The following is a 20,575-nucleotide window of genomic DNA, read 5'->3' on the forward strand; positions in this document are numbered from 1 at the left end:
AATGGCAATGGCAATAATATTAGTGCCCACCTAGAGAGTACAGGTATTATTTCTGCTTTTCAAATAAGGAAACTGAGGCTCAGAGAGGTGAACTAACTTGCTCCAAACCAGGCAGTTTTACCTGGAGGCAGATTATGAACCCATATCCAGGCTCCCATGCTCACAATCACTCCACATTCCATTCCCTTACTACCTTCCAAACTAAAACAAAACACAGAAAGTCATGAAAAACCCGTCCCCAAACAAAAGCAAAACAACTTAATGTCTCAAAATGATACCACAGAAATATAAAATACACAGAGATAGCCATATAAACTTGTATAAATATTCCTTTTTTCCTCACAATTTACTAATCTTGTCTGCATTTTATATGGCGCTTTCCTCCTGCACTAAAATTAGAAAATGTATAGCATTTCTAGAGGAATATTTAGGGGAAAATAGATATATAAAAGGATGTGCAATCTAGGTAGGTTAAGAGAACTAAAGCATACCTGAAGTAAGTTCTCCTCTTCACATAAATGTTTATCAACCTTCTTGTAGAGGTTATCGAGACCTTTTTTCACTTCTTTTCCAGGAGACTCTTTAATAACTTTTCGGAGTTCTTGCTTGTTAAACGCAAGTTGATAGCTCACTTCCTCCTCTCTTATACCCTGTGCCACCCGAGCTTCCACACCTTCAAACAAATGCTTCAAGGAAATGAAAAGAAACAACGGCTAAGAACGGCTCTCACTACCACTTAAATTAAAAAAAAAAAAAAAAATCTGATTATAAACTAGTATATATCCACTGTGTAAAAATCAGACGGTGTGTGAAAATATAAAGGATAAAATAATAATCAGCTATTATCACACTACTCAGAGATAAGTACTGTCAAAAGACTAGAATTCCCTCTAGTCTTTTGATGTGTGAGTATGAAAATGAGATTAATTTTGTATGCTATATTTTCCATTTAATATTTGATATGTTTTTCCCAAAGTATAAATTTTAATGGCTGCATCATGTTCCGTCCAATGACTATACTATGTTTATTCATTCCTTCAGTATTAAGTATTTAATATTTTTTACTTTTTCTCTTGAAGTTGGCAAAATCTACTCATCAAAAACAAAATCTATTATAAATACAGCTATAAATAACTTTCATACATAGGTATTTACCCACATTTTTGATGACTGTCCAGCATAAATTTCTAGGACTATAATTCTTCAGTTGAGGAGTGTAATTGTTAAGCATTCTGAAGACTCTTCATATACACAAATTGCTTCCCAGAAAAGTTCAGTTACTTTATATTTCTGTCAGCAGTATATGACACTATTTAATCTTATCATACTATCATCAGCATTATCATAACTAAAGAAAAATCTTTGTCATTTTGAAAAGTGAAAAAGGGGGACTTTCCTGGCAGTCCAGTGGTTAAGACTCTGCCCTTCCAATGCAGACGGCATGGATTGGATCCCCGGTGGACGGACGGGGATGGGGAACTAAGATCCCACATGCCAAGTGGTGTAGCCAAAAAAAAAAAGTAAGAAAGGTTTATTTGTCATTTTATTTCAATATTCTTCAGCTAGCAATGAAGTTTATCTGCTTTTCATATGCTCAGTAAGTACATTCAGAACCCATACCCATTTATATATTGGGATCCTAGTGCTTTCCTGACTGATTTTAAAAAGATCTTTTATATTTAGCATCCTGACTCTTGTACTGTTATAAATATTCTTCTCAGGCTGCCTTTTAAGTGTAAGTGGTTTTTTAACATGTATATTGGCAAGTCTTTACTTGAGCACAACATGATTTAATACTGACAAGTCAAATCCCCTCTCTACTATTCTCTAAAATTTTCTTAGCAATTATTTATTTATTCTTCATTAAATTACTACATTTTTAATAATAATTTTCTAGACAAATCTGTTCCAGATATTTAAATTTTTTTTCTACACAGATTTTAATTAATGTATTTATTTTTCTACACAGATTTTTAATTGGTTATTATAACATATAGGAAACAAACTGTTTTTTGATATATATATATACCTTGACTAGGTTAAAAAACCTACTTTACTTTACAAGATGAAATAACTCCCACATGTCACACACAGGTGATTGTAAGCCCGAGGGCCTCCCAGGTGGCGCAGTCACAGACTCCGCCTGCCAGCAGGAGACACAAGAGGCCCGGATCTGACCCCTGGGTGGTAGGATTCCGTGGAGAAGGAAATGGCAGTCCATTCCAGTATGATTCTCTTTCCATATGTCTTTATGTTTCGGTCTTACTGCATTGGCTAGAGCTTCTCTAACAATGTTACATAATAAAGGATTTATCAATGTGTCTGCTCTAAATTTGATTTCAAAGGAAGTTCCTTTATGTTGCAGTTACGCATCATGCAGGCTTTAGGTCTGAGACAGACCCTTTACCCTAAAGGAATATCTGCCTGTTCTTCAGTTTACAAGGCACTGGTTCTGCATTTGAATTGCTGACAACAGACAGACAATTTTTATTTGACTCTAACTTCAAAACAGATGACGAATCACACTGTGGACCTAATTTGTTAGAAGGGTCCATTTAAGCTTCTACTATGTTGCAAAGTTCTCTAAAACTACCATTTCTCATGTTTAAAGATCAGATTTGCTCTGGGGAATGACAAGTCAAGAAAGGAAGGATAAAGAAAAGGCAATGAATAAAACAATTTTTTATTTTCTTTTTATCTTGATAGAATTTTCAAAATCTTCATCTGAGCTAGGGATAAAGGTTAGCCATTTACGAGGTAAGAAATGGAAGACTGGTATAATGGAAAAGGCTAAATCTATGGTTAATCCCCCTGCTTTGCTACCTGTCAATTACTATAACTTTTTATTTACTTCCAATTTCTTCATTTGTAAAACAAGGATAATGCTATCTTACCCCACATCATCGTTTACAAGAATTAAAAGAAATAATGTATATAAAACATCTAGCAGTGTCTGAGCAGCTTCAATATCTCAGTCCATCCTTCCTTATCCTCCTGCACCCACCAATGAATGAGCAAATTTAAATGTCTGTTGTGTTACTCACATCTAAACACAGGTTCAAAACCAAGAAAAAAATACTGAATGAAAATATGCTGACATTTAGCTTTTCAAGAGGTTGTCCTAAAGAGTATATGACATAAGACTGAAGGTGATCTGTGTTTTTTTGTTTGGCTTCTTTTTTTTTCAGCTTCTAGACATGAGATTTTCAAACGAGAAAGTGTTGCAAAAATATGGTGGAAGTTTTCCATCATGAGGACATCCCTGGGGGTCTTCTGGCTTTCGTTCGCTACTTTCTCCACTAAAACAAAAATGGAAAAAATGTAACGATGACCTGGTATGACTATGACCACATTTAGCTATGGAAAAATTACATGATTTTTTTCATTTATAACTTTAAGAAGTAAGCACATTTCTGGACTTAATCAAATAAAACATACTGTATTGAAGGATCGACCTAAACCTAAATAAAAAATCATTCTAAAACAGTTATATATATATATATATATATATATATATATATATATGGCTAAATTTGGATTCCTATTTCACATCTTTTAGCCAACCAAATTCTAAATTGTTCAAGTGCTTAAAATGTCAAAGGCAAATAAATGAATGCAATTGTAAGTACTAAGAAAAATAAACCTAATTAAAGAAATAATTCTGTGGTAGTACGAACTTTCTAAGAATGGCCCAAAACTGAGAAGTCATAAAGAGAAAGATGAATAAACTTAACATATAATTTGGAAGCTCTTACACAGTAAAACATACCATAAGCAAAACTGAATTATATCCTTCTAGGTTAACAAAGGATAACAAGACTGATAATACCGAGAAATACTGGGTCTTGAGGCAGATGTGACAGAAACTTTCACCAAACACTCAAAGGACCAAACTGGTATAATCTTTCTATGTGGTTATTTGGCAGAAACTCAACAGACACAAAACTTCTGACCCAGGAATTATTTCTAATAACTGATCCTAGGGAAATCATTGGACAATATACAGAAATATACAGAAAACTGGAAACAAACCAAATGCCTGTTAACAGAAGATCTGCTAAGTAAACAATGACAGATGGAACTCTATGTAATCATCAGAAGTGACTACGGTTATCTGTATCAGGAGACAAGGACAGACACTAGAATCACAGAGTCTAGCAGGTTCCAAACAGGGTGTAAGGTGTGAGAAACATTTCAAATTACAGAACACACAATATGTGCATGTCTGTCAGGGAGAGAGATATACTGAAAAGTTCACACAGGTAAAAATTAAATGTTAACCTTTGTATGATGAGATTACAAATTACCTTTAGTTTCTTCTTGATTTTTAAAGTCAGTGTGCTGATTTTGGGGGGTATGTAATGAGCATATACTACTTTACAATCAGACAAAGCAAAGCTACTTTGAATTTTAAAAGAAATATCAACCATATAAACATTCAATCATGTAATTTATCATCTTTCCCCTAAACCTGTTTCCACCAAAAATGTATTATCTCTAACTGTTGAGATAATTCTACTTTGGTCATTTTTTTTAGTTTTAAAAATTCCTGAATTGATGCAGTCAGATCATTTATTTCAAATTAAACACATCCACACTGTTTCTGTAACTTAACTGTGTGATCTGACATAGCTAGATGATGAATTACACTATTTTAGCATTAATTTGGGCTTCCCTGGTAGCTCAGCTGGTAAAGAATCGGCCTGCAATGCAGGAGACCCAGATTCAGTAACTGGCTCGGGAAGATCCCCTGGAGAAGGGATAGGCTACCCACTGCAGTATTCTTGACCTTCCCCGGTGGCTCAGATGGTAAAGAAACCACCTGCAATGTGGGAGGCCTGGGTTTGATCCCGGGGTTGGGAAGATCCCCTGGCTGATTGCACGGCAACCCGTGCCAGTATTCTTGCCTGGAGAATCCCATGGACAGAGGAGCCTGGCGGGCTACAGTCCATGGTGTTGCAAAGAGTCGGACATGACTGACTGACTAAGCACACACACATACAGACATCACTGTTGATCAGCTCAAGAAGACTCCTGCTAAAATGCGAATGTAATCCACAAGGTCATTTTTGTGTTTAAAAAATGAATTTCAACTTTGCATACTGATAGCCCATATGAACCCTAAAATATAAGTAGTTCCTGGTAAATACAAAAGGGTTTTACACACTGTTTTTCAAATTTAAGAAATCTTTATTATTATTATTATTTTTAATATATATATATTTTTTTATTTACTTGTGCCAGGACTTCAACGCTGCATGTGGGATCTGGTTCCCTGACCAGGGATTGAACCCAGGTTCTCCACATTGGGAGTGTGGAGTCTTAGCCACTGGACCACCAGAGAAGTCCCAAATTTAAGAAATCTTTAATTTCAGAAAACTTAAAAAAGACTAGAGACTATGGAAAATAATGAACACATCTGTCTCCCAACTTCTAACTTAATCAGAAATAATGAAAACAACTGACCAAAAACACCAGAAATAAGGAAAACCACCACCAAAAACTTCTTCATAATGTAACAAAAGTTTACCATTAACAAATACTCCTCTGATAAGTTTAGTATATGCTTTATCTAGATCTCCACGACACTCAGCATTTTTAAAGATTGATTCTGCAAGTCCAGCAAATTCTTCAAATTCAGCAACAAACGGGAGAATTCCTACTTTACTCTTCTTTGAGATCTTTACTTCTTCCATTTGCCTTATTTGGTTACTCTAAAGTTAGGCAGAAAGCAAGGGAGAAAAATAGCTAAGCAACTTAGAAACAACGTACAATTAAAAGTAAATATATATACCACAAAGGCATGATGTAATTTAATACCTAGAACATTTCGGACATTTACTAATCAAAGATTAACACAATATGGATAACTATGAAAAACTATTTCTAGAGATTAAAAAGTACATAGATATCATTGAAGGAACTAAAATCAAGGGAAAAAATCCAAATTATTCAAAACAAAATGCACTCAAAGCTTGTGAACCTCAGGTCTTTGTTTCAAGTAAAAACAACCAATGAACACTTCTATCATTTATAAAAGGTAAGTATATAATGATTGCCCACTTTGGGGCAGAGCAGATACCAGAGCACACACAGGATCTCTCAAGATTATTTCTGGTTGGTGTCTATATAGTCAAGTTGAGAACCACAACCATTTCCAAATCTCATCAGCCTAAAATTTGTTTGGATAGAGAAGTTCTATGTTTTGGGGGTATGAGCACAGAGGAGAACAGGTACTTCTACTGTGGATTTGCATTATATAGTTTTCCATGTACCTATTAGTCATTCACTCTAAATCAGTATAGCAAAGTACTTGTGTAAGATGGATACAAAGTAACAAATAGACAAATAGACAGAATATAGACACTTTGGTTCAAAATAATCAATTATGATTCTGTGTACTTCCAGGGGATCTAGTTCTATTCCCAGTAAGAAGTACATTGCCAAAGTGTTGAATCATTTTCAACTCCTACCTAAAATTTCATTGTGCTGAGATTCTGGGGGTATAACCTGAAAACCATATGACATGTAGAGATTAGAAAAGTAACCGTTCTTTTGTTCAATATGGTATTGGAAGTCCTAGACATAGCAATCAGACAGGAAAAATAAATAAAAGGAATCCAAATTGGACAAATCATTCTAAAACCTGTATGGAAACACAAAAGATCGTAATGCCAAAGTAAGCTCAAGAAAGAAGAACAAAATCAGAGGTATTATGCTCCCTGATTTCAAACTATACTACAAAGTTACAGTCATCAAACAATATGGTACTGGTACAAAAACAGACATGTACATTAACAGAACAGAGCGCCCAGGAATAAACCCATCCTTATACGGTTAATTAATCTATGACAAAGAAGGCAAGAATATACAATGAGGCAGAGACACCCAGATCATACCATTTTCAAAGGTTAAAGGGTACAAAACCACATCACTGTAGTGTGAGGAATCCTGAAAAGCAAAGTAAATGCAGGTAAGAAATGTACTGGAGTGCAGTGTCCAGCTTGGTAGTACTTGATATGTTTCTAATTTTATCCCTAGTTCTTGGCAGGCTAATCTTTTTAGCCCCGTTCCTTGAAGAACACTTTGGGCTTTGCCACCAGATGAAAGTACTAAACTCAGATACCATCTATTCCACTTTCTGCAGTTGTCTGACATTCATTCTTTGGCTCAATACACAGAGAACCATTCACTACTCTTTCAAGGTATGCTTTAGGTCCAGATCTTGTCCCAAGTACCAAAAACATGTAACACTTACTGAGCACACACAACTGACGACACTGTGAAAAGACTTGATTTAAATTAAGAAACAGATTGATGATAACCAACAGAAGGAACCATCCTCTTCCCTTTAGTGACAAGGTCCATCTTTTAGAAATACATGCAATTTAGGGAAAAAACACGACTTTATACCTTTGTCTAGGTTAATTTAACTAAATTTCTTCACTTCCCGGTTTTGAGAGGAACACGAACATTCTTCAGCAAACTATTACTAATTACCACTATTGTTCCCTGGTGACTCAGATGGTAAAGCATCTGCCTACAATGTGGGAAACCTGGGTTCGATCCCTGGGTCGGGATGATCCCCTGGAGAAGGAAATGGCAACCCACTCCAGTACTCTGGCCTGGAAAATCCCATGGACGGAGGAGCATGGTAGGCTACAGTCCATGGGGTCGCAGAGAGTCGGTCACGACTAAGCGACTTTACTTTCACTTTCATTACTGTCATCATCATCATCATCATCATCACCATTACAAGCAATTAGTTACAAGCTCTTATTCTGTACCAGGCAATGTGCTAAGCACTTCATTTGAACCCATGTCTACATCTCCCTGACACTATTATATCTTACACTTCTAACAATTACATTCAACTGGATTGAGAGGTATTATATTAAAGTTTTATATACTAGCTTTATTCACTGATAAGAGCAAGAAAATCTTCATATTCTAAAAATGTACAGTGTTCTCATGGTTAATGTTCTAGCTATTCTTATTCTATGTCACATAGGACTCATTATCTTAGACTTTAGTAATTCTTTATTTTCTTTTTGGCAATCAGCTTACAATCAGACCTTACAGGTTTATCATCACTTCTGAAGAAAGCTGGGCAGGGAAGAGGATAAGTGGCCAAATTTCATAATATTTCAAATGCCAGTGCAATCATTTGGTGGGGAAGGAGGGTTAACAAGTCTGTTGAGGTGACATTTACGTTTCTACGGATGGCTTTTAAACTTTCAGAAATCAGTAAGCATTATTTTTAAAAAGTATAAAAGATGAAGTGGATTTTAATCACCCTTAATATTTTTATTATTCTCTCATTATTCTATGGGCTTCCCTGGTGGCTCAGCCGGTAAAGAATCTGCCTGCAAAGCGAGAGACCTGGGTTCGATCCCTGGGTTGGGAAGATCCCCTGGAGGGAATGGCTACCCACTCCAGTATTCTTGTCTGGATAATTCCATGGACAGAGGAGTCTGGCAAACTACAGACCATGGGGTCACAAAGACTCAAACATGACTGAGTGACTTTCACTCACTCATTATTCTATGGCTATTCAAGCACTGGATTTAACTTAGAGGTTACATAGTAGAATAATTCAGATGATAAATACCTATTTTTACATATTAATACTAAATATATTCATAAAATGAAACTCTTTTTAGAACCTGGCCCAATCCTCTTCATATCTATAAGCTTACCAAAACCTAACAGAAAAAATAAAGTTAATGATTTTTTTCCCTATTAGGAGAAAAATGATAACTACCAAAAGTTGTCATAAGAACAATTTATTCTTAAAGCAATATGATTAAAGCTATTGAACTGAAAAAAATACTTTAATCAATTAAAATAACCCAAATATTAATTACCCTATTGTGATATATTAAAAGAAGAAAAACAATAAATTCAAGTTTCAGTTGCTTCATTAAATCTATGGTCACTAATTGGTCACCTGGGATTTCAGTTACTTAGTGGATCTCGGGTGTAATCGCTGCTGCCTCTGTGTCAGTCACTCCAGGAACTGGCCATGGTTCACAGTGTAGACGGGACACAACTTGGCACTAGCCTGCTCCTGGACACTGCAGCCAATACCCTGCTGCAAGGCGTGGGGACAGGAACAGTAGGTCCCCTGGTGGGAAGCCAGAAGTCTTTGAAACACACACACACACACACACACACACACACACAGAGACACACACACACACAGATACTCTGCAATGGTTAAGAGTTCTAAGTTACTGAAAAAAAAAATACCCAACTTACAATACATTTGTCAAAGTTCCTTTTGACAGTCACCAAAACATTTCCCAGTGTAGTGCTCAGAAAAGAAGCGGGGTCCACGTTCTGTGCAGTCCACACATGGCGACTCATTTTGACTAGCATGTCAAGGGAGTTAAAGCTATCGATTTTGTCTCCTAATGCAATCAAGTTGTTCAGTTCTGGCTCAATGCAGCGAAATATTTTAATCATCATCTGGCGGATCATATCTTTCCTGTTCAGAAATACAAAACAGAATAGTTAGTACAAGCTTCAGGTGCATTTACCTTTAACTTTAATCCACTCGGTATACACAAATGACTAAAATTTGATATATCAACTAACACTGTCCAAATAGTTAATTATTCTAGAGTGGTTTCCAACATAAACATATTTTTTTGAGGTTGCATTTTTATCACTCAAAATAACGTCCTTTGTAGAACTGGGTCCTGAAATGTGCTTTGTGATTTCTGAGAAATACACTACAATTCAAATGCAACTTCCTACCAGCAAACATCAAAATTGACTGCATTTGTGTGATTACAAGAGCAAAGAAAAGCCAAAGAGCCATAAAGGGGACCAAGTTTACTTCATTGAGAAGCTCTGTAACACACTGGGCACACAGATCGGTGCTCTGAGTGTTGTCAGCTATGGACAGTAATCTGGACTCCTCACTGGGCAGCATTCCTTCCTGCTCAATTGAAAGTTTACTTTTTTTTCACAATAAACAACAGATAGTAACAAACACATACTCAGATGAAACAGGCAGCGGTGGGCCAGCATTATGTTGCTGTGACAAAGTTCCTCCATCTGTGTCCTCTGCTTCAGTCTGCAAAAATTATTCAGATACTTCACATAATAAAAGGCTAACAAATTGAAGAGTTTAGTTTATATAGCAATAGCCTGCTCAGTCTCCAAATTCTTAGGAGAGAATGTATGATGAGAAATGATTTTTAAAGGTAGTATTATCAATGAAATTATATAATTTAACATGTTGCTTCAGAACGTTCAGGAGAAGCTTTGTTTTCAGATTTTATCTGAGAATGAGAAGCTGTGTTTGCTTCTGAGCACATTTAGGGGGGGTGGGGCGGGAGAGAAAGGTAGAGGAGACTCAGAGGGAGTGCAGGAACGAGGGGACAATTTAATAAAAAGCTGAAAATATCTAGGGACATGTTCAAGGGAGAATTTTGAAAATTAAAATCATTGTAATAAAACTAATCATCCTAATAAAACTTGAGCATAAAAAATGCTGTCAGAAGTTCTTACAGAAACTAACAAATTTACTAGCAATTACCATCTACAAGAACAAACCCCCTAACCATCTGAAAGACTTAATTTTGAGCACTGTTTTTATATGCTAGTTCTTTTAAAGATCATCTTAATTTAAAAAAAATCACTCGATTTGCATTGTGTTTTTAAGTTCTTTAAAATACTCTAGCAAATGGCTCATTTTATTTTCTTACATTTATGCCACCAGAGAGCCATGTTCAATAGGCATTATTATACCCATTACATAGATGAGGAAAAGTAGGGATTAAATAATTAGTTTATGGTCTTGAAAGGTTGTTGCTGAACGATAAGACGCGGGATTCTTGGCCTCCGGAGGAGACGAATTCAATTCGGGGCCAGAGACGAGGCTGGATCGCTCAGAGCTTTTGTGTAATAAAGTTTTATTAAAGTATAAAGGAGATAGAGAAAGCTTCTGACATAGGCATCAGAAGGGGGCAAAAGAGTACCCCCCTCCTAGTCTTTAGCTGTATGGTATATAGTCACTCACAGTCCGTTAATGAAAAGAAAGGAATGTCATAAAATCTAGAATGGCACCAGATAATTCATCCCAGGCCATAAAACTATTGACTTGCACCTTGTACCAACAAATAGTTTCATTTACATAGATTAGGGGAACAATACCTGAACAAGTAAGTTAGGCCCTTTGGCGGAACCAACTTGAAGATGGAGTCTGGGGTTCATTAACATAGCTTAAGACAACATTTCCATACGAAAAAGAAATGTATTGGTTAACTCAAGGTTTGGGAGTAGTTAGCTTTAGGTGAGACCAGGTGTCATGGCCACACAGAATGTTAGGAGAAACCTCCTTTTAATTTTGTATAGAGAAGGAAAAACAGATCGCTGGTTTGTTCTTTTCTGCCGGTTAAGAGAGATAAAAATGTCTGGCACTTACAGTCTCATACCTCCATTTGGAGACCCCTGGCCTTCCTGCCTGTTACTCTCTCATTCCCCCCTTTTCTTTTAGGAGAATTATGTTGCCTAGGGAAAAGGGGCGTCGTTTTCATTCCATAACTGCTTCTGAGCTGACAAGGGGCGTTGTCCCTAAATTGGTGAGGCAACATATTCTCCTAAATCCTCATAGTGAGGATGTCTGATCCAGGGGCCCCAAATAGTAATCAGAAGAAACTGCAGTGATAGCAGGAGTTTGAGCAACCATTTGTAACTTAAAAGCTTTCATGCGACTAGAAACAAATCCAGTTACACAGTTACAGATGCAGGGAGCAAAGAGCAAAAACAAAACAATCAGAATTATTGTAATTAAGATAGTTTTCCACCATGGGGAACTAGTTAATGTCTCCCAAAGTGAGGCGATTGAGGCTTCAGGAGTATCCATGGCCCCAATCATCTTGTTCATGTGTTTAGTAAAATGAGTAACATTAGTGCTCATATCAGGTATATATGTACAGCATTGAGTATGAATGATGGCACAAGTTCCTCGTTGTGCAGCAAAATAGTGATTAAACTGAGACAGTGTATAATCAAAATTAAAAGTCACATTATGTCCATAGTTAAGGTACAGAGTATTACACCAGTTCATTCTAGGGTTGTTAGATGTCATCAGATGAAGAAGAGGCATCACATGTGATTGTTGTCGAAGGTATTCGCAGACTTGGAGAAAGTCTTTTCCTTGAAGTGGAGATGTCCACCATGGGAAGCCTTCCACTGATGAAGAGGGGAGTGCTCCGCAGACCCAACAGTTAGACCGATTGTGGAATGCAGCATAGGAGTGAGCCCAGGACAGGAAGGCACTGTCTTGAGGATCAAAGGGCAGACTCAGGATTTCTGGAGTCAGCAGAAGTAGGCTCACATAGATTATCAGGCCCATCTGAAACATACAAAGTCAGAGCATAGAAAGTAAAAACAAAAAATGACATCACTTAGTTCTGGTCAGGGTGCCACCTCTTGACTCGAGTGTGATGTACCCAAGAATCAATTCCTGGCACTTTGACAGCTGTGGGAGAAGAAAGAATAACCTGGTAAGGGCCTTCCCAGAGGGGTTCGAGGGATGAGCCCCCAGATCCCAATGTTTTTGTGAGGACCTCGGTTCCTGGCTCAAATAGAGGCTTGCTGGATTCAGAGGCTGGGTCAGGAGTCGTCTCCCGGAGTTCTGTTAATGCCTGTTGAAAAGCTGAGAGCTGAGTTACATAATTAGTTAGCTCTAAGGCTTCAGGATCTATAACAATGTCTGTGCGTAAGAAAGGCCTTCCATAAATACATTCAAAGGGGGACAGTCCCTCCTTTTTGGGGGCAGTTCCAGCCCTCATTAAAGCTATGGGTTTCTTGAGTTAATTTGCGCAGATGTCTTTTGATAATGTCATTAGCTTTTTCAACCTTTCCTGAGGATTGGGGTCTCCAGGAACAGTGTGAGTGATACTCTATTCCTAGAGCTTTAGACACCCCCTGAGTTACAGCAGCTTTAAAGGCGGAGCCATTGTCACTCTGAAGGCTCCGTGGCAGCCCAAACCTGGGGATGATTTCATGGATTAAAATCTTTATAACTTCCTTAGCTTGTTCACTACGACAGGGGAACGCCTCAATCCATCCAGTAAAAGTATCCACCCAAACTTGTAAGCAAGAATATCCATTAGGTTTTGGCATATGAGTAAAATCAATTTCCCAGTCCTCTCCAGGATACTTTCCCTTTCGTTGTAATCCAGATTTTGCTAGCCTTTCCGTCTTTGGGTTATTTTTCTGACAAACCTCACACCGTTTGATAATGTTTTTTAAAGTTTTCATTATATTTTTACCTTCAAACAAACGAGAAGTCATCTGGCAAGTACTTTCTACACCCAAATGAAAACTCTGATGTAAACCCTTAAGAATTTTCCACTGAGCATTTTCAGGAATTATTAATCGTCCATCCTCGGACTGTAACCATCCTTTATCAGTAATCTTTGCTCCTCTTTTCTCATATCTTTTTAATTCTTCCTCAGTATATTGTGGTTTTTCTTGTTCTACAGGACCTGTCCATATCAAAGGCGTCTGTAGGGAGGGGGTTTCATAAAGTGCCGCTTTTTTGGCTTGAGAGTCTGCTAACAGGTTACCGGTGGCTACTTTACTCCCATCCCTGCTGTGCCCTTTGCAATGCATAACCGCTACTTCTTTAGGACAATAGATAGCAGTTAAAAGTCTCTGGATCTCTCTGAAATGCTTAATAGGTTCCCCTGTTGCTGTTTGAAACTGTCTTTCTTTCCATACTGCAGCATGAGCATGCAAAGTCAAATAAGCATACTTAGAATCAGTGTAGACATTTACTCGCTGCCCTTTGCTTAACTCTAGAGCTCGGGTCAGAGCCACAAGCTCCGCTAACTGGGCGCTGGTTTCCTGGGGGAGAGATTTTGCTTCTAAAACCTGTTCAGCCGTCACCACAGCATAACCTGCTTTACGCTTTCCATCCCGAACAAAAGAACTGCCATCTGTAAATATTTCCATGTCAGGATTGTCTAATGGGGTATCCATTAGATCTTCCCGAGCTGCATAGTTTAAAGTTAGAAATTGGGAACAATCGTGATCAGGTGTTTCATCTTCCTTCTCAGGAAGGAAAGTAGCAGGATTTAAATTTCTACAAACTTAAAGCTTAGTTACTGGTCCTTCTAACAACAGTGACTGATATTTAAGAAGCCTACTGTCTGTCATCCAAATGTTAACCTTAGAATTTAAGATTCCACTCACATCATGAGAAGTCAGTACAGTAAGGTTTCGTCCAGTAATTATTTTTAAAGCTTCAGGTGCTAATAAAGCAGCTGCCCCAATTACTCTTAGGCAGTGGGGCCACCCACGTGCAATTACATCTAATTCTTTGCTTAGATAAGCAATAGGTAGCTGGTGAGGCCCCCGGGGTTGTGTCAAAACTCCCAAGGCCATACCTTTCCTTTCAGTGACAAACAAGTTAAATTCTGACCCTGTGGGCAAACTCAAAGCTGGAGCTTGCAGGAGAGCAGTCTGAAGAACCTTAAAAGCCTTTTGAGTATCTGGAGACCAAACCAGTTTGTCAGTTTGGGCCTGCTGAGTTTCAGCTATAAGTTTATATAAAGGCCGGGCAAGTTCTCCATAACCCGGAATCCAAATACGACAGTAGCCTGTGATTCCCAAAAATCCTCTCAATTGCCTTAAAGTCATAGGTAGGGGATGGTTTAGTATAGGTTTAATTCTCTCGGGGCCTATGGCCCTAGTCCCTTCTGATATGATTAGGCCCAGATATCTAACAGATTGTTGACAAAGCTGAGCCTTTTCTCTTGATGCCTTGTAACCGCAGCCTGCCAGAAAGTTTAAGAAATCTTCTGAGGCTCGTGAACAAGCTTCCTCTGTCTCAGCACAGAGCAAAATATCATCTACATATTGTAACACTACTGCTTTAGAGCTATTAAAGTTTTGTAGATCCCGTGACAAACTTTGTCCAAATAAGTGGGGACTGTCACGAAATCCCTGGGGCAAAACTGTCCAGGTTAACTGAGAAGCTGGCTGAGTAGGGTCTTCAAAGGCAAATAGAAATTGACTTTCCTCTGCCAAAGGCACTGAAGAGAAGGCATCTTTTAAATCAATTACTGAAAAATATTTGGCTCGTTCAGGAATTTCAGACAGTAGCGTATAAGGATTAGGCACCACGGGGTGTAAAGGAACCACAGCCTCATTTATTATTCGTAAATCTTGAACTAATCTCCACTTATCATTTGATTTTTTTACACCCAAAATAGGAGTGTTGCATGGACTGTTACAGGGAACTAATAGTCCCTGCTCCTTTAAATTTTCAATGATGGGTTTTAACCCTTCCTTAACTTCAGGTTTCAGTGGATACTGCTTCTTATGTGGGAATAAGTGTGGGTCTTTGGAGCTTGACAACTACAGGAATAGCATTTTGTGCTCGACCCACAGATTTTCCATCAGCCCATACTCTAGGATTCACATTTTCTTCAACTAAAGGGAGAGAAAGGGAGGGCTCCATATTCATGAAAACAGAGGCATGGACCTTGCTCAGTATATCTCTCCCCAAAAGGGGTGAGGGTGATTCTGGCACGATAAGAAACTCGTGTGAAAATAGCACAGAATCCCAGTTGCACGATAGAGAATAACTGAAGTAATACCTTTTGGCTCGTCCAGACAGTCCCATTACGGAAGCGGATCGGGAAGAAAGTGGGCCAGGGGCTTCAGTAAGCACGGAGTAAGTTGCCCCAGTATCTAAAAGGAAATTGACGGATTGGCCTCCCACCGTTATCAATACCCGGGGTTCCTCAGGTGTAATTAGGACGGGAGCTTGTGTGGGGACCCCCGGGCACCTTCAGTCCTGATTGTCTTGAGAGTCAGACCCCTGAGACCTACACCTCTGGGGGCAGTCTCTCCTCCAGTGTGGTCCCTTGCAGACCGGACATGGAGCCGGGGGCGGCTCAGACGCCTGAGGGCAATCCCGCTTGAGATGCCCCTCCTTTCCACAGCCATAGCAAGCCCATCCCTTTTCACCTGGGTCCCTCTGGGCATTTTTCTCAGGCTGTTTAAGAACGGTTTTCATAGCCATTGCGAGGGCTTCCGCCTTTTCCTTCGTCTTTCTCTGCCTTTCTTTCTTTTCCTCATATTCCCTACCATAATAGACTGTCTGAGCCAGTTGTAACAGATTATCTACAGACTGATTTGGTCCATACGCCCGTTTTGATAACTTACGGCGAATATCTGGAGCCGACTGAGTGAGAAATCTATCCTTTAAGATCACTTTCCCCTCTTCACTTTCGGGATCAATCTCAGTGAATCTGCGAAGGGCTTCTCTCAGTCTGTCTAGGAATTTACCAGGAGCTTCCTTCTCTTCTTGTTCTATGTCTGCCAGTTTGCCATAGTTTAAAGGCTTAGAACGCGCCTGCCTGAGTCCTTCAAGAATACATCTGACAAAATGACTCTGATCCCATCTTCCTTTAGCAGTGTTAGAGTCCCAGTCTGGTTCTGTAGCTGGGACCGCCTGACTCCCAGTGGGGAGAGCAGTCATCTCGTCCTCCCTCTTTCCCACTGATTCATTACCAAGCCATTCATCTCCATAAGCAACCGCTTTACCCAAAACTCGAGGCTTTGAGTCGGCAGTCAACGTTTGTCCCAAGATATACATCACATCCTTCCAAGTAAGGTCATAATGCAGAGTAACACCTTTAAAAGCTCTAATACACTCTAATATACACTACTTCTACCCAATTCCCTTGCTTTTTACAGAACTGTTTTAATTGTAAAACAGTATTATACTTAAGAGACCCTCCAACTGGCCACCGTTCGCCATCCTCCAGTGGGTACCGCGGCCATGCAGTATCACATAGGAAGACCAGGTGTGTCTTCTTTAAGCCCTGGGGATCACATCTATCCCAGTTTTGCAGGATACAGTTCAAAGGAGTGAGGCTGGAATTGTTAGCTCCCATCTGTAAGAGAGAAAAAAAGCGACCAGCGCCATTTTTCTACCGGAGGCGTCCCTCCCTGCTCTAGATGGGGGTGTAGACAGACATTACACCAAAAGCTTTTCCTTCCTGGTCGGACTTAGTCTGTCCCTTACCGACGCAGGCGTCACACTCGTCCCTCCCGGTTCTACCACCGAGACGGGGTGGGGATGCACCCAGGGTAGACCTGATGGCATCCCTGACTGACGTCCAGCTCTTCACCTCACTTGCCTCTGATGCCACCCAGGGTGCAATCAGAGTAACCTTCCGGAATGCCTCCCAAGCCAAGACCTCTGGGGGACACATTCGTCACCTGAGTGCCTGTGCACGACCCGGAGTATATTCCTGACCACAATAAGACTGATACAAACATGAAACTGAGATGTTCCTTCCAAGAGTCACCACACCGGTATAAGAGCCTCCTCTGCTCCAGTAAGAGCCAGTGTTACCAAAAGAAAAAAACCATTGCAGTTCCAATCCAAGTAACCTTTAACATCAGAGATGCTCTGGGAGTTAGAGCTCCATCTAGCTTCCAAACTTTCCATGCCTAGCGAGGCTAGGCGCTTCCTAACTACCAATCCAAGTTTGAGACCTAGACCACAGTAGAGTAGCAACATAGGTTACAAGTCTCTTGAAAGCCTAAGATCCGAGAGATAAGGTTAGTACTTTTAATTCCCAAGGAGTTATGAAATGGTCAGAGACCGAAAAGTTTGACCGAGAAAAAAGAGTTCGGTCCACATGCTTTGCCCGTTTCTGGTCGGCTCCCAAAGGGGACACTGGTTGCCTCTTGGCATTGGCAGGTCGGTATAAACCCCCGACAAGTTTCTGCCATAAGCCTTATGAGGTCGCCGAGGAAGCGCAGAGCAGGGCCTTTCATTCATTCACACAAGCACACCGTAGAGTTAGTAAAGAACAGCAGAAAACGTGTTCGCTAGGAGAACAAAGAAGTAGAGCTCCAAGCATCCTTACCTTGTCCTGAAGGATCCCGGACGAGCCCTCAAGATGAAAGGTTGTTGCTGAACGATAAGACGCGGGATTCTTGGCCTCCGGAGGAGACGACTTCAATCCGGGGCCAGAGACGAGGCTGGATCGCTCAGAGCTTTTGTGTAATAAAGTTTTATTAAAGTATAAAGGAGATAGAGAAAGCTTCTGACATAGGCATCAGAAGGGGGCAAAAGAGTACCCCCCTCCTAGTCTTTAGCTGTATGGTATATAGTCACTCACAGTCTGTTAATGAAAAGAAAGGAATGTCATAAAATCTAGAATGGCACCAGATAATTCATCCCAGGCCATAAAACTATTGACTTGCACCTTGTACCAACAAATAGTTTCGTTTACATAGATTAGGGGAACAATACCTGAACAAGTAAGTTAGGCCCTTTGGCGGAACCAACTTGAAGATGGAGTCTGGGGTTCATTAACATAGCTTAAGACAACATTTCCATACGAAAAAGAAATGTATTGGTTAACTCAAGGTTTGGGAGTAGTTAGCTTTAGGTGAGACCAGGTGTCATGGCCACACAGAATGTTAGGAGAAACCTCCTTTTAATTTTGTATAGAGAAGGAAAAACAGATCGCTGGTTTGTTCTTTTCTGCCGGTTAGGAGAGATAAAAATGTCTGGCACTTACAGCCTCATTCCTCCATTTGGAGACCCCTGGCCTTCCCGCCTGTTACTCTCTCAGTCTCATAGTAAGAAAGCCATAAGAAAGATTCTGATTTGAGGCTCTCCATTTTTCTCTTGCTTGCTTTCATTTATTTTTTAAGACCATGGGGGCTTCCCTGGTGGCTCAGCAGGAAAGAAATCTGCCTGCCAATGCAGGAGCCACGGGTTCAATCCCTGGGTTGGGAAGATCCCCTGGTGACGGAACTGGCAATCCACTCCAGTATTCTTGCCTGGGGAATCCCATGGAGAGAGAAACCTGGTGGGCTACAGTCCACGGGGTTGCAAAGAGTCAGACACGACTTAGTGACTAAATAACAACAAATATACATTAAAACATCATTGTAATTTTTTAATTCTATTTACTTTTTCTTGATCACTAAAACAATAAATTTGCTTTTTAAAAATATTTTTTGCCAAGTAAACTCAGACATTTCCCCCACTCATCAATTTGGAGAATGTTTAGGCCTAAGATAGTCTAGAATATTAGATTAGATTCCCAAACACTATCCTTTTTTTTATTATCTTATATGATAAAAATTACTTAAAAAATCCTTACAATGTAAATTCTTTCTGTTCTGATATTGAAATTATGACAACATAATGATTAGGCTAATTATGATATAGATCACAAATATGAGCTAGTAAATAAATGTCACCCATACCACAGTTCCAGGCATACTCTGATGTCGCTGTAGTTTGAAAAATTTACTTATGAAGTCTTGTTCTGCCAGACACAGGGGCTCCAGTTCACTCAGTACCTGTTCAAAGATCTGAAGAAAACCAAAATGATTCTACAAAGAACTGAACAAAACGCTTAAAATAACATTCCACATTTAATCACTTTTCTGCAGCAACCAGGGAAGCTGTATCTATAATCTTAATAGAATCCCCCAAACAAATACTTCCAAGATTGACAAGACAATGCAGTATTGATGAGGCATAACAGGGTCAGAACATACCTAAAACAAAACTGACAACAATTACTCACTTGGAATCTGGAAAGAGGAACAGAGTGATAAAACTTTATTTAAACAATTTAGCTTCATAAAAGTTGTTTCCTCTTTGTAGTCACTCAAATAACTGGATTGACAATGCAAGCTCTTTATGATTTATAACAAATTTTAATAAAGCTGTTATGTCATTTAATTGATGAATCACATTTCAGTTGCCATTTGACCAGTTATTTTTTTTTTTTTTTTAGATTCAGAAATGGAAAGTAAGACACGGTTAATTAAAAGAGTCAATAGAGCCCAAATCTTTGAACACAATTAAAGCAGTAACAAACTGGTGCTAGAAAACTGACAGTAATGTTTAAGAAACATGCGTCATTTTATCTTACCTTATCAAACCTGGCTCTGTCGGCGACATCGAGATCAGAGGCCGACATGTTTCCCATGTCCAGCAAGGAAGATGACTGAGACCGGTGGTTCCCGGAGCTCTGAACACTGAGCTTATTTAGACTGGAAGTAGACCCGGTTAATTTCCCGGAACTCCCGTGAAGACCTGGGAAATGATAAACCTTTAAAAAGCTGTGACCTTCACGAATGAAAGGTTCATGGCATCCATCAGGGCTCCCTTCTGCTGTCCTGCTCTTCTGGGGCTCATATGGGTTAGGGCACAACTCTGCCACATGAAGAGGATGTAGAGTGTCTTCCTCTTTCATTAAGATTTGTGTTCTACTTCTGAGCCTATGTAAAGACAGGTGAAATCATACAGAATCACAGAATAAGACTGAAAGGGATCTTAGAGATCACACTGTGCCCTGCCCAGTCTCATCACAGTTGTCTGATGATTTTTCAAAAGTAGATGAGGAGTTCTTTTCCACTCAGAAGACATGACTATGGATGAAAGTCACTGACCCCCTAGAATACTAGCTAACATAATGATTGTATTTCTAGAAAAAAACTGCCATATTCCAATATTATTTGCCTCTACATTGAATCAACATATTAGGCTGAACCACAT

The 20,575-nt window shown here is 39.3% G+C and overlaps 1 protein-coding gene and 1 non-coding gene across 2 annotated transcripts in view; both read right to left on the minus strand.

Moving 5' to 3' along the window:
- Positions 1–548: 548 nt before the first annotated feature.
- LOC136155415 (exocyst complex component 1-like) overlaps positions 549–20,575 on the minus strand; it is a 44,558-nt gene continuing 24,531 nt past the window's right edge. Inside the window, 8 exon segments of the mRNA XM_065917147.1 lie at positions 549–686; positions 5,531–5,714; positions 6,900–6,951; positions 8,951–9,094; positions 9,262–9,490; positions 10,008–10,084; positions 19,273–19,380; positions 19,950–20,113. Of these exon segments, the coding sequence (XP_065773219.1) occupies positions 9,008–9,094; positions 9,262–9,490; positions 10,008–10,084; positions 19,273–19,380; positions 19,950–20,113 (665 nt within the window). The 3' untranslated portion in view covers positions 549–686; positions 5,531–5,714; positions 6,900–6,951; positions 8,951–9,007.
- On the minus strand, positions 5,272–5,344 carry TRNAG-CCC (transfer RNA glycine (anticodon CCC)). The gene has a single exon. It is a non-coding gene; the product is annotated as a tRNA-Gly (tRNA).

Source organism: Muntiacus reevesi, unplaced genomic scaffold (assembly GCF_963930625.1).
Source record: "Muntiacus reevesi unplaced genomic scaffold, mMunRee1.1 SCAFFOLD_31, whole genome shotgun sequence".
In the NCBI taxonomy this organism is placed as follows: Eukaryota; Metazoa; Chordata; class Mammalia; order Artiodactyla; family Cervidae; genus Muntiacus; species Muntiacus reevesi.